The 15,548-nt window shown below is 40.8% G+C and overlaps 1 protein-coding gene across 2 annotated transcripts in view; it reads left to right on the top strand.

Annotated features, from left to right (window-relative positions):
* Positions 1-15,548, top strand: part of PDZRN4 (PDZ domain containing ring finger 4) — a 342,630-nt gene that overhangs the window by 268,351 nt on the left and 58,731 nt on the right. For both annotated transcript variants that reach the window (XM_036252177.1, XM_036252178.1), the window contains 2 exons: positions 9,697-9,953; positions 13,346-13,448. In XM_036252177.1, the coding sequence (XP_036108070.1) occupies positions 9,697-9,953; positions 13,346-13,448 (360 nt within the window). The remainder of the gene's footprint in view (positions 1-9,696; positions 9,954-13,345; positions 13,449-15,548) is intronic.

The following is a 15,548-nucleotide window of genomic DNA, read 5'->3' on the forward strand; positions in this document are numbered from 1 at the left end:
GGACCAAGAGATCTTGCCCAGGGGCTAAGAGCGCATTTCCTCATTCAGTGGGTATGAGAGATGAATAGCTCTGTCCAAGTCCTCAGTTACTAATGCTGTTTATAGCAAATTTTTAAAGAAAATCCAGGTTGGCTTTACTACAAAGAAGTTTCTTCCCAATGAAACCATTTGCATTTATTTTAACAGTGTTTGCCCTACATATGCCTTATGTTGTTACACCCTTAGGCACAGTGCAGAAAATGTTGTCTCCCTGAGAATTTCTCATTAAGTTTAACACACTTGGATCTGATATGTCAAAACTCAATGGATAGGTTTATTAATAATCAGCTACATCAGCTTAGTATTATCTTAGGAAGTAAAAGGTCAGTAAGTAGCTGTTATCCTACCATTTCATCAGTGGACTCTCTCCAAAGACTTCAAGTCATTCTTCACTGCTTATGGAGTCACTTAAGATATAAAAAAGTCTTTTTATAGTAATGAAAGAACTCCCACAATTAGCCAGAAGGCAGCCATCTATCTTTTTAAATAGCTCAGCTTGGAGGAGAACAGGATTTCAGGTGATATTCAGAAGATGAATTGTTATGACAATGATAAAGTTGGTTATACCCATCTTTGTGTTTTTTGCTGTAGGGATGTGTGTGGGGGTTCCCACTCATGAAAAAGAAGACATTGGTGCAGAGCAGAAATTTGTTTCTCTAGAGATGTTCAAATACAGAAACACACTCTGAAGAGACTATACGTGTCCATTTCTTATAAGTATTATTAACTAAATCATTACATCACACATCGGTTCTTAGCTAACAACAAATATAGTGATAATTTTAAACATTTTATTTTGACAATTTCAGACTTATCAAAAATTGCAGAAATAGTACAAAAAATTCTCAAATACCATTTATTCAGATTCCCCAAATGTTAACATTAATATTTTACATTTGCTTTTATTCTCATTCTATCATTCTCTCTCTCTCTTCCCCTCCCCTCTCCTCCCTCTCCCTCCCTTTCTAAGTCATAAAGGTTAACATCACCAGTAATGGACACATTTATATTACTAGCTTTTTCATAGGACAGACTGAGAAAGACACAACACATAACCTGTCAAAAATACATAACTTGAACCTAATCAAGAAGAAACACAGGGCAAAGCAAATTGAGGGACAGTCTGCAAAATATGTGTAGCATCAAATATCTGAATACTTTAAATTTGCTATATGATCTCAATAAAAGTTATATTTTAGTTCTCCCTTAAAAACTGTTGCTTTTGCTAAATTTGAGACACTGAAAATTGTATTTCTGATGCAACTAATTTGTAAAGTTAATTTGCAAAGATGGTAACTTTCAGCTTGTATCATATTTTTTGTTGGTATTATTTAAATCAGAGGAATTTCATGTCAGGCAGGGTCCCAGAAGGGAATGGAAGGCACCCTCAGGGCGGTGATTAAAAAACAGTTCAATGAGGGAACAACTTCGAGAGCTGTGAGCCGAGTTAAGAAGGAAAATGTAGGGAAGAGAAACAGAAAGAGGCGTCCTTGCTACCCAGAGACCAGAAGATGAAAGAGGGGTATGAACCTAGGGAGAGCTGGTGTCCTGAAGCCAGATGGGAGGGGCATGAGTAAAGGGATGGAATGCTAGCTCTCTTGCCATTGGCTGACCCAAATTAAAGACAAAGCGGGAAGCCTGTGCGCAGCCTGTAAGGTGCTTAGCGTCCAGGGCACAGAGCGGGGTAGGGAAGAGTGGGCTGTAGATCTGGGGCACAAACCAGGAACCACCAGCTTATGTGCCGAAGGGGAGAAACGGTCGTTTCTTTTAGCAAGGCGAGGAGAAACACATTATGTATAAGGCGGTAAATGAAACTAGGTTGTGTACATTTTAATTTGTTTCCCTCAATAAGAATCAAAACACATGACAACCTGTTCCTTAATAACAGAAATAGTTTATATAAATAAACACTTCTCAAATTTGTGAACTCTCCAGTGGGAAAGCTAAGAAGAGAAGAAGTGTGGCAGTGAAAGGAGAAAAGAAATAAAATCAAAAGAAAGGATACAAAATAAGAAAAAGGAAAGAGACTAGGGAAAAAAACAATGATGAAGGCTGCGTCCCCAAGATTTCCTATAACATTATAAATTGGTTGGAGAACAATTTTGATAAATTTACAAATAGTGACCTGGAGCATCTTAGTGAGAAAAGCTGAGCACACTCTCCCTCTGGAGCACACCCCTTCCTCTCCCTCTCTCTCTCCTCTTTTTACTCTGGGCTCTTTCCTTTGACTTTCTCTCTCCTAAGCTCCAAGGGCCCTTCTTCTGCCTCTGTACCTTCTTTCTCAAGACTGCACAGCCCAGCTGGTGCACTCCTACTCCTCGGTCACTTTCTAAATAAACTTTCTCGTATAATAAAGAGAAGAGAAAAGTTGAAGATGGGTCTTGCTTGCGTTGGGAATACTGCACCGTCCATGTGTCCTGTGAAACAGAGGAGGAAGCGGCAGACTGCCCCCCTCCAGTGACCTCAGTGTCACAGTCAATCAACGGAACGTAATAATAAGCTGTCTAAATATCTCAGTAGTCTTCAATTCATTACTGTTGCATATATAAGCATTTTTAATATATTCAATTCTTTACGTTGCAAATGTGTTTTATGTCGCAGGGTTAATAAGAGCAAATCCCACAAGGTCGCAATAGGTTAGGGAACAGCCTTTACTGGAGAAACACACAAGTCAGGAGTCAGCAACCCAGTCCTGCAGGGGCCCGAACCCCTGGACATGCAGTGGGTCTGTGTTCCAGGGGAGGGGTGCTGTCCTGTGCTGCTTCTCTCTCCTCTTACGGAAGCATCGTCAGTGAGGAAACAGACCGCTGGAGGTCCAGGCTGCTGGGTTAGAAATCAGTTACCTCCATCGTCTGGGAGAGCTAGCTGCTCGGCACCTGGGGAATCTGGAGCTCAGGGGAAGCTACAGCACCCCCACACCTGTGGAAAATGAAGCTATAGGTCCCTCCCAGCCCAGACAAGCCGGAAGGAGCCCCAGGATCACTTTTGGATAAGCCCGAGATATTTACCATAGTTTCTTCCAAAAATCCAGTAGTAGCACTCTCAAAAGCATAGTACTAGACTACACAGACTTCTGGTGTAATGCAATCTAACATTTTCAAACATGTCTTATGTTCTTTCTTTCTAAAATTGCATAATGATCACACACCTACCAGTGATAGTTTTGTTCATTGAAAACATTTTCTAAGGTCAAAATAAAGTTTAGTCAATCTCTCACTAGGTTTTTGTCATAGGATTTTGCACAGTTCCTATTCTGTGAGGTTTCTTACTTTAAATATGTTTTACATGGTGCTGTGCTCCATTCATATAACAGATCTTCACATAGACGTTTTCCTAAACACATCAACGTTTAGGAAAAATTTGCTGAAATTTCTTAAAATTGATTTAAAGGTTGTATGTGACAAGTGTTTTAATAAATATAGGGTTCAGATCACTTTATATTCCTTTCATACTAAACATTTTAGTAGTAATTTAAATAGTTTCCTCCTTCTATCAAATATTGCTAGACCATGTTTTTACAACACCTCCCTAATTATCAAATAGAACATATGATCAGCACTCAAAGGGACTTCAGTCACAATGAATTCCACAGTTATGCGTAAGGGTGGGAGAGCTTGTGAGCGGTCATGGCCCACCAGAACAGCAATGCTCGGGTCCGAGGATGTAAGGTTAAACGTGCTGACTGTAGTCAGTAACACTGCATTGTATCATTGAAACTGGCTAAGAGTAGAATTTAAATGTTTCCCCCACAACAAAAGGTAAACACGTGAGGTATGAAAGTGTTAATTAACTAGATAAGGGTATTTCTTTCACAAGATATACATATATCAAATCACCATGAGCTGCACACGTTAAATAACTTACAATTTTATTTGTCAACTCTACCTCAATAAAGGTGAAAATGAATGAATGAATGTATAAATTGTGTAATCATTAAAAAAAAAAAAAAAAACAGTATTTGCTGTGGCCGGTTTGGTTCAGCCGTTAGAGCATCAGCCCGCGGACCAAAGAGTCGCGGGTTCGATTCTGGTCAAGGGTACGTACCTCAGTTGCTATTCTCCGGCCCTGGTTGGGGTCATGTGGGAGGCAGCCAGTCAATGTGTTTCTCTCACAATGTGTTTCTCTCATCAATATTTCTCTCTCTCTCTCCCTCCCTCCACTCTTTCTAAAGATAAATGGGAAAACATCCTCAGGTGAGGATTAAATATATATATTTAAAAAATAAAAAATAAAAAACTGTATTCAAGTGCTTTCCACTTATTCTCAATTTGAAACTGGGCTATATCACTTGTACATAGTCCTTGGTATTCTATGCTTCTCCTATTGAGTAGTCTTACATGTAACCCCTCATGAAGGGCTTAGATGCCTAAAAGCCCTTACTTTTCATTAGTGGCACAGAGATTTGGAAACCCTCATCATTCCCAAATGGCTGACTCCAGAAATGGCAACTCACCAGGGTGACTTGGTTATTCATGCACTTGTTTGCCCTTCAAAAGGGAAAAGAAAGCCTGTTTGTTTTCTGATACTCAAGGACATTTTGTATGTGGCTGGATTTGGAGGAATAATCCAAGTAGAACAGCTCGTTTGCAAGCTGAGGCCACCAGTCACTCCGGGGAGGTTGTTGACCAGTGGCCCAGATTTTGCAATTTATCCAAAAGGGTGGATTGTTCATTAAACAGAAGCTTCATCAAACATTGCTGTGATATGCTTTACATAAGAAAAGCTATATTCTTCATTTGACATTCACAAGTTGCTTATGGATTATTTCCTCCATCTGTTACAACAAGTGTGTTCACTCTTCTTTTGCATTGATTGCTGAAACATGCCTACGTTTCTCCCATCCACTTATCCCTATCAATATAATGGAAACTAGTAACTTTATAGAAACAAGACACTTATTTTTTTCATATCTTTAAAAATGTGTGTATTTTATTCAGCTTAACTGAGTTGATAAATACAGGGCTGAGGGGAAGACCTTCTCAGAAAATGGTTTTCTATGATTAGTTTATTTATTCACTAGTCATCTGTTTGTTAGTGTGTATGGATGTCTTATAACTACTTCAAGATTGACATGATTAAGACTACTCTTTTTTATTTATATTTTTTATTTAAATATAGTTGGTGTACAATATTATATTAGTTTCAGGTGTACAGGGTAGTGACTCAACATTTATATACCTTACAGTGTGATGATAGCGTTGTCTTTCCACTGGCTTTCAATCCCAAGTATACTTTTTTCTGAGAATGACCACATGCCTCTATCTTAGAATTCCTGTTGTTGGTGTCTTCCTTCCTTCGTTTGTGTTTGTTGCCAATTCTGATAACGTCTTTATACATCGCATGCCCGGTTTCTTATTTATCTCAATGCAGGAGGGTTGATCACCATCTGAGTCCAGTCATCCTACTCCGGGGCTGCCTGCCTCTGATCAAATGTCAGTCACCCGAGTCTTTTCAGTTACACACTTGTTGCTGGGTAGCAGTAGAAACCAAATCAGTTTTGGCCGCAGTCGTCAACATGCCAGATGTTATAGTAATAGAGGGAACTTTCTCATCTACGCCTCATGTTTCTTATGCCGCTCTAACCTCTCATCATTCCATTTAACATCCACTTTAGAAGAAGTCTCTTTCTCTATACCATGTTTAAATCAAATTCCCAGCCTTCCTGAAACCCTTCTGCACATAAATGTCAAACTCGAACCCTACAGTACATGGGTACTTCCTTTTTAATCTTCAAATTACCTTTCAGCTCCTCTCACCAATTTTGCTCCCAACTGTCTTCATACAGCTTTTCTTCCCTGAAGTCGACTTCCCTGGGCTCTTCTAGCCAAAGAGCTTCCCTCCTTCCACTGGGCACCCAGACCACCTACGTTAGATGCCACACCTTTAATAGAGAGGGATTCTCCATCTCCAGTCTCATTTCACAAAACACATAAAAGTTATATGTCGTCCATGCAAAACCATATTTAAGATTGAGACAGAGGGAGTAAGGTGGGGAGGGAGGAAGCAAGGGAAGGAAGGAGAGAATATGATGGAAAAGAAATATATGGCACCATGAAATATCAAATACCTTGTTGTTGGTTTAGGATCTCACCATTGAGGGGGGGGGGAATGAAGTTTCGCTATTAACTTATTTGTTAATGTACTACAATTTTTTCTATAGGATTAAACATTTGCATATTCTTGCAGTGTTCTTCTCCCTAGCTGTAACTGATGATAACTTCGCAAAGCCACTGCCAGAAAATCCCAATTAAGCTATTTTTTTTTCTGTTGTGAAAGGCATAATTTATAACATGGTGACCTTTTGGTAGGCTAACAGTATGTTGATGAACTTCAAGTGAAGTGAAAGGAAAAAAAAGTGTTTTGTGTTATCAGTGCTTACATTTTCTAAGGAATCACGTGAGGCCGTCGAGCCTTTAAAGGTCATAGACTTCTTTACTCTGAGAGAGATTAAATAGTTTATGAAAATAGAGGTCAGCTACATGATAACTGGAAGAAAGGGATATTCCCCAATGAGAAAGTAAGATATTTGAGATTACATTGACTGTCCATTTTCAAGATTGTGTTTGCCCTTAAAACCCAAAATAAAATTTGCATATAAATGCCATGTTTGTAAATGAATGACTGCACTGGTCTTAGGATCAATAGCTGTTGATCCTGTAGTATGAATGCAAATATGGCCGGCGGCGTATACTAACCATTACAATAAGAACGAATGATCTCACAGCCTAAAATACTATTCAGTTATTATTATGTTTCTGCAGATATTTTATAGATTTCTGGATTTTGCAAAATGATCCTACTTAGCTCATAGGAACATAAAATAAGTAATCATTATCAGTCAGGAAGTCACTTTTTAAAAATTATTCTTGCATTGAAGATAACTAAAATAAGAAATAAAGGGCCCTGGCCAGTTTGGCTCAGAGGTTAGAGCGTCAACCTGTGGTCCAGAGACCCAGGTTCAGTTCCCGCTAAGGCCACATAACCTGGTTGCAGTTTGTCCTGGCCCTGGTTGGGTCATGCAGGAGGCAGCCACTTGAGGTGTCCCTTTCACGTCGATATTTCTCTCTCTCTCTCACTTCCTCTCTCTCCCTCCCACTCCATCTGAACAAAAAATGGAAAAATGTCCTTGGGCGAGGATAAGAAAGAAAGGAAGGGAGGGGGGAAGATGGGAGGGGAAGGAAGGAAGGAAGGAAGGAAGGAAGGAAGGAAGGAAGGAAGGAAGGAAGGAAGGAAGGAAGGAAGGAAGGAGAGAGAGAGAGAGAAAGAAAGAAAGAAAGAAAGAAAGAAAGAAAGAAAGAAAGAAAGAAAGAAAGAAAGAAAGAGCAAGACTAGGTAGGCAAGGTACCTAGTCACCTTGAAGAAGAAATGGAATAATGGCATATGTCTGTTTACTAGTGAATGGCACACAATTCATGCATTATTAGGGTTTCCTGTGTGAATGGAAGAAACCCTGGCCACAAGTTATTTTTCCTTTTCCCCTCAGACGTTGCTTGAAGTTCCTTTTAAAAGAGCCTGTCTTCTTATGCCCTGGCCGGTTTGGCTCAATGGTTGGAGTGTTGGCCTGCCGACCAGAGAGTCCCGGGTTCGGTTCCCTCTAGTGGCACGTACCAGAAGATAGATAGATAGATAGATAGATAGATAGATAGATAGATAGATAGATAGATAGATAGATAGATAAAAGAGCCTGTCTTCTTTCATTCTTCCACTATTAGGGGTTACTCTAAATGCAAAGCTTAGAGGAAAAGGTAACCTACTGACATAGTTTCAGTAGGTTTTAAATAGGTGATAAAGTGACTAAGAGTTCTCTTCAGAAAGGGAAGGGCATGACATTCTGCTGGAAGAAATAGAAGTGACACCATGAAGAGTGAAGCCTAGGGACAAAAGGGCAGTTCTTCTATACTGATGGAGCAATGTTATCGACCTCTGGATCAGTTTCTGTAACCCTGGAGTTTATAAATACCATCATCAACAATAGCTCAAGGAATGGATCAGTGTGTCTATAGGTGTCCTGTGTTTACATGCTCCCGTGTGCCCAGAGTCATCAAGATATTCCAGGGTTGTGCCAGTGAAAATTCAGTGATTATTTTCAAGTGCAGTCCATGGAGAAAAGAATCTGAGAGGGAATATACAGATCGGTGAGTGTGTGCACACTAGTAGGTACCCACTCAGATCTCCCACCGAAGTTTCTTACTAGCGATCCAAGAACTGTACTGGGACATATTTTGCTGGTGAAGAAGCTCAATTGCTCCATTTTTGAAGGCACATTAACTCTTTCAGGGCCCATTGAGTAAATTAGCTCCTCCAGGTCGTTAAGCCTGTCTCTACATGACGTGACAATTTCTACCTGGCATTGTATCATTTACCCCAAAACGCCCCACACTGGCTCTGAGCAGACACATTTTCTTTGTCTACTCAGGGAGAGAGAATGTGTTCATTTGAATGCCAGCAATTGCTCTGTGATTGCAACCCAGTGACTTTCCTCCTTCCGGGGTTCTCTCAGGATTTCCTGGTACAGAGCTAACCCTCCCTGACAGGCGTGTGTCTTAGTTGTCTAGAAATGGTAGAATTTCAGGGGGGTTGCGTACAGTATTGTGCTCCCATGTTTCTTTTCCTATATGCAAAGCCTACATTATTGATTCATTTGGGATAGGAGCTATTTCAGGATTCCATAGTCCTTTTTTAAAACACAACTCCCACTAAGAGACTGTGTTATCAGGGCCCATTTCAGGGAAATAAATTAACAACTGTCTGAGAGCAACCTGTATGCCCTTCAAGAGGGTGTTCAGAAAAGTATGTGGGTGTGTGGGGTGCCACAAAGACTGAGAACATCATGGAACTTAATAAGCAGGCATGAGAATATCTCACAAAAAGAATAACTTTTCTCTCCCAAATGCCATTACTTGGCCCTGCTGAGAAGCAGGGATGGAGGGCAAAGGCAACGTCACCTCTTTCTCTGCTTTGTTCAGGGCCACCTTGGAGTGTCATCAGTTGGTATAAATTGAAACAGGGAAGGCCAGACCCAAAGGGACACAGCACTCCCACTCAGAGGTGTTTTCGAGCCGTGTTCTTCCTTGTGCATCTGATGGTAATCGGCTGGGACCCTTTTAACCGGCCAGTTCTGATCCAGGGGGTCTGCGGGACGGCCCGGTTCCAGCATGTCCAGTAATCTCAGGCTATAATACTCATGCTGCTGGTCCACAGGCCACACTTTGACTAGAAAGGATTTAGGATGAAATGTACATGATCGTGGATAGAACAAGGTCTTGGATAAAAAGATGATGCATATGAAAAAAATTTTTCGGTATCCTAAAAAATAAATTTTTGGCCAGGAAGACTTTGATTAAATACTAAAAATCCCACCAAGAGATCGATAAATCATAAAAATGTATATACTTAGCATTCGTACCTATCTGAAGGTTTTAGGGAACATTTTCTGATGTTGTACTTCCTGAAGATACCAGAAATAATTGTTTTCCTTATCTCCTTCACCTTCTCCTGTTGGTGACGATTTCAATACATGTCGATGTCTGATTAAATATCCCTTTACAAAATCCATAGCACAGCTGGTTTAAACATCCCCTCCCCGCCTTTTGTGAATCTACCATGACAGCCTCTTGTTCCCCTCCCCAAGGTGAGCAATGTCCTCTGCCTTCACAGGTCAACGGGAAGGATCTCTCCAAGGCCACCCATGAAGAGGCAGTGGAGGCTTTCCGCAATGCCAAGGAGCCCATCGTGGTCCAGGTGCTAAGGCGGACGCCTCTCAGCAAACCCATCTATGCGACGGCCCCAGACGTGCAGCTCATGAACGCCAGTACTCAGACGGACATCACCTTTGAACACATCATGGCCCTGGCCAAACTCAGGCCACCTACTCCTCCCGTGCCAGACATCTGTCCATTTCTGCTCTCAGACAGGTATTTTTCTGTCACTTCTCCCAAAGCCCTGTTTGTTTTCATCCATCACCGAGAGTGGGTGTTAGGGGGAAAAAAATCATTCACACCAGCAAGTTGACAATTATGGAGACAGGTGCTCAGTTCTGTTTGGAAAACGTCTCCACTGTGTGTACATCCAGTTAGTTCTCCGCTGCCCCCATGAGCAACTTTCCCTTGATTCAGCTCAGGAATCAGGCTGGCAGAGGTGAAGTGAAAAATTCTGGCTCTGATTAGTTCGTCTTCGTACTTCCAGTCATCAAAAGCCTCGCAGTACTCGTGAGCACTGGCCAGGGAAATGGCTTTTCTCACCAAAGCTGCCAAAGACCTTATTAAGACTGACGCAGAAGTGGCGTGTTGGCGCTGTGTCCTCCACTCTGGGTCTCCTCTCTTTCTCTTTTGCTTTTCTCTTCTTTAAAGGAGAAGTGAGGAAATTAATTTAATTAAAGTATACTTCTCCAAAGAAAGGAATTACCCAATAGATTGAGATGTCAACAAAAGGATTTGGCTGTCACAAAATAAGTTAAGAACTATAAAATAAGGAAGGGTTAGAGGAATATTTCTGCCCAATTTTTACTTAATGTAAAGGCAGAGATATTTCATTCAGAAAATCCTACTTGTATAGTCTTGGAAGTATGTTTTGCCCCATATATTTTGTTCTATGACCTTTTAGGCAAATAGTCAAACATTACTGAGAGTTTGATATATGAGAGCAATAGTCTCTTTAGACTGCATTTTCATTGTCTACTGACTCATTCTCCACTTTGTAAAATACAGACCTGCTCACGCCACTTCCCTGCTCTTTAGTGGCTTTGGTGAGTCTGTTTCGGTGGGTCATATGTGTGCATTTGAATCCTCTGGGAACTTGGAAAAGAAATATTGTTTCATTGCCCAAATCCCACCTCAGGTCAATGAAATAAGAATTTTGTAGAATGCAGCCACACCTCAGAATATTTCAGAAATCTCCCTATGAAAGTATAGTATGTGGCCACGTTTTGGAAACCATTCCTTGGAAACTCGGGTACCAGGAGGACAGGGCCTCTGTTTGCCTTGCATAGGACTTTCCTCATTCATCCGTTGCTTATTAAATAGCCATGGGTATCAGGCACGGGAACTTGGTGCTGGACATAAAACTGGAAACAAAACTAAAGCCACTAGCTCCTAGAGCTTATAGTCTAGAGGGTAAGATAAGCAATACACAAGCACACAAATATTTAATATTCATTAGCATAGCCTGACCCAGAGTAGCCATTTAAGCAATACTTTCTGGAATGAAAAATAATGCTTCCATTTAGTAGCTCACTTAATCTATTTCAGGTAATATTCCAAGTATTTTACGTCGATCAACTTTAGTCCTCACAATAACCTTTGGAAGCAGTGCGTAATATTACTTATTACCATATCCATGTCACAGATGTTAAGTGACTCGACCAAGGTCACATAGCCAAAAAGTGACAGGGCCAAGCTTCTGAGCCAAACTTCTTTAACCAGTGTGCTGTGCTGCTCTTCCTAAATTCTGCAGATCTGAGAGACAACTTCTTTTAGCAAACGTCCTGGGGTGAAAGTAGGTACCTCCCCACCATGTCCTTTCATGGCTTCTCGATTTTCCCCTTAATTATCTAACTGTTTTAAAATTCCCACTTTGCTGCTCTACCCAATTCATAGGGCAAGAATTGGATTTTGTGCACCAGCCTATTTCCAGCATGTGGCCTAGGGCCTGGCATCTGGTCGACCTGCAGTAAATGTTGATTGAATGAATAAGGTGTTCCTTCTGGCGGGGCTCTGTTCTTACCAAGAAGGACAAGAGAGAGACATCAGATGCCCTACACAGCAAGCTTTGACATTTTTCCAGTGCAAATAGGCTTTGCAGAGCCAATCCAGTTTAAGCAAGGAAGGTGTGTTTACCTGCTAGACCAGCAAGCAAAGTACTTCATGTACTGCTTTGTTATTGGGGGCCCACGTTGCTTAACCTTGTATGGAGCTGATAGTTAAAAGTAGAAGCTGGCCCTAAGATGGCTCTCTCTCATAGTTCAACTAATGATGAGAAAATGCCTTTATACAACTAACTTCACATTGCCAGGGTTTAGGGGTCTCACCTGCAGTGAACTATTTTTTTAATTAATTAATTATTATTATTATTATTATTATTATTGGTATATGCCCCTAGCGGGAAACAAACCCGGACTCTCTGGCCCGCAGGACAACGCTCCAACTGCTGAGCCAAACTGGCCAGGGCTGCAGTGAACTTTTTCATTGACTTTTAGAAAGAAAGAGAGACCTTACGCCCTTTGCTGTTGAACTATGCTTGGCCTTTATATGGTATAATGTATATTATCCATCATAGCATGTAATTTGAAAGCACTTCTGTCAACTATGTAAAGCACTTCCCCAAAGTTAAAGGGTATGTAAAAGGCATGTGCAGTGCCCTGGGTCCCCCTCACTTCCTTTACTTAATCAGCTCTGTCTGTCCCCAGGAATTTCCTACAGGGATTATGGAACCCTGTGGCTTACATACTTCTTCTATACAAGGCTTTCGAGTGAGGTATCTCCATGCATGCATTGCCATTTGTACACATGCCCTCTTTTTTTTTTTAATCCTCACCCGAGGACATTTTTCCATTTTTTGTTCAGGTAGAGTGGGAGGGAGAGAGAGAGAGAGAGAAACATCGACGTGAAAGGGATACATCGAGTGGCTGCCACCCACACGACTGACCAGAGCCGGGGACAAACTGCAGCCGAGGTACATGCCCTTAGCGGGAACCGAACCCAAGTCTCTCAGGACCGCAGGCCGACGCTTTAACCGCTGAGCCAAACCAGCCAGGGCCACATGCCCTCTTTGGAAGAGGGGAAGTCGTGGGTTGTGAGAGAGAATGAGGAAGGAGGCCCAGAAGAATGGTGGTGGCGTGGGTATGTGTTACAGTCTGAAAAGAATATGCTTTCAAAACAGATGTCAAAAACCAATGTGGGGCTGCGGATTATGAAATTGGTAGTACCTTGTTACAAAATACCCCCCTTTGGGTAGACTGCGATCTCACATGCCACACACCCAAATGTGAGTCCCATTCGGTGGAACGGGCAGGGCCATAGACGTCAGTGAAGCCCCACGGTCTGTCCCAGGTCTCACATCGGCCTTGGCAGAGCGCAGCTCTGACCATGGGCCCTCATCTCAGAATTCCATCAGAAAATCAAATTGACAGACTTCATGTAGATGGAGAAAGAAAAGCATTCGCTTATCCCGAGCTGTCATTCATTTAAAGGCTGGATCAGTGCTGGTCTTATTTCCAAGCAGAGAAAACGAAAGTGAAATTCTGAAATCAGTTTTAATCTTGAAAACAACCCTTTTGATCCATTCCTGTGGTATTGCTCCTTTCCCACAGCTGCCATTCTCTGCATCCGATGGAGCATGAATTTTATGAAGACAATGAGTATCTTTCCAGCCTGCCTGCGGAGGCAGACAGAGCAGAGGACTTTGAATATGAGGTAAGATCATTTTCATACCACTTCACATTTCTTCCTGAAGTTGTGATTGAGGTGTTTTGCAAAGAAAAAATTAAATGATTACTGTGAGAAATGTTTTGTCTAGTATATACCTAGGGTAAGATCTTCAAAATATGTTTAGTTTTAGCTATTTGATTCTAGTATTTTAAGTATATGGGGAACCATTTTTATAATATAAGGTTAAAAATAATTTGCTCACATTTCTTGTTGCTCTTGATAAATAATATTATGGCAGCTACATTTTTTTTTTTCTTCTTTCCACAACATAAGAGAATTTTCCAGGTACAAATTAGAAAAGAAATTGTATTTAAAACCAAGATGGTGCTTACTATTTTTATTTACTGCATAGTATTTTCATTTTAATGGATAAACTATATTTTATTATATTAGCTACATTCCCCTTCACAAATTAAATATTCTCTTTGTTTGTGACTCAGGCGTGTACTCTGAATAGTTTTGCTGACTTTCTGGAAAGAGAGATACCTTCAAGCCCTGTGGTATTGAACTGTGTTTAGCCTTCACATGGTACACTCTAGCGTATCTGTACTGTGATATATAACAATTCCAAAAGGCTGCTTACTAATTATTTAAGAGCTTTCACAAAAGTTAAAGGATTTTTCCTAATATTTCCTGTGCTTCTGCAGTCTGTAAATCTTTGAAAGGTTTTAGACTCCGCTGACATTTGGAAATAAAGTAGATTGAGAAGGTAAACAGGCAGAGAACCCATGATTATCTGCCCTTTTAATGCTTTAGATGATGTCATACAGGTTCAGCAAAATGTTCTTTTCCATTTTACAACCAGGAAATCCTGAAATCTCTTCCCTTAGGAGGATCTAAAATCAAATAAAGCAGATTCAGTGAAGCTCACCTAAAGCAAATAGACGCTTATTTGAAATCTTCCCCCTGCAAAAGTCATTTCTGGGGATTACAGAAATCAGTATTGCTTTTCAGCCAGCATCTGGAAATATGGACAGCAATACCTGGTATCTGAGTAGACAGTTTTGTTGTTGTTCTTCATGTTAATTTTTATCCCCTTCTCTTCCTTACAATTTTATGTTATAAATCCACTCAAGTCCTGGTATGCAATGAAATATCCATCAAATTTATTCTACTCATGTAAAATAAATTACAAAATTGAGTCACTTATCCCAATAATTCAAGATTAAATGATGTTTTTCTTTCAGTTAATGAGTACTTTGGGTTTGGGGACTGGAATTACCCTCAGCTTTTCATTTAGCTTGGGCCTTAAAGTTTTATTAAAATAAATCTGTGTGTTGGGAGAGGGCTTGGAAGAGAAACTTGTGTAGGGCAATCAGGTCAACAGTAAAAATCCCTTTCAATTAATTAGCATGTCATTGAATATTACATTACATACAGATGGCCTTTCATTTCTATAGGGCTACTGCAATTTAACCACATCCTCTTTTATTTTTTTTGTTTATCCTCACCCAAGTATATGTTTGTTGATTTTAGAAAGAGAGAGAGAAACATTGATGGGAGAGAGAAACATCAATTGGTTGCCTCTGTACAAGCCCCAACCAGGAATTGAACCTGCAATCTTTAGGTGTAGGGGATGAAGCTCCAACCATTGAGCCACCTGGCCAAGGCACATGCTCTATTTAGACAGATATGAATCATTGATAGATGCCAGCATCAGTATGAGGAGTGGTAAATGCTCAGACAAGTCCTCTGTAGCCTGTAATCAGCACTAATCACGGCATTTTAGTCATTAATTTCCTGTCAGCTGTGATTCCCTTGCTAAAGGCAACTTCTGAGTGATTGAAATAAAGGATGTTCCTATGAAATTTGAATAAGAAAGAAGTTATTGTGACAGGCTTCCATCATGAGAGAGGATGCCTTTGAGAACATCATGCTTGAATGGCGGTGGGGGTGGAGACACAGGGAAAAGCCCAAGGATAATGTACCAAGTTTAAGGGAGAATAACGGTTCTACCCAGTTCTACCCAGTTACAGTTCTGGGGCAGAGGTGCACACACCATTCCTATGGCTGTGTCATTGAGACTGTGAAATCTAGTCAGCCCACTGCTGTCACCAGAGCTGACTGTGGCCACCACATGAAATG

Source organism: Molossus molossus, unplaced genomic scaffold, assembly GCF_014108415.1.
Source record: "Molossus molossus isolate mMolMol1 unplaced genomic scaffold, mMolMol1.p scaffold_m16_p_10, whole genome shotgun sequence".
Classification (NCBI taxonomy): domain Eukaryota; kingdom Metazoa; phylum Chordata; class Mammalia; order Chiroptera; family Molossidae; genus Molossus; species Molossus molossus.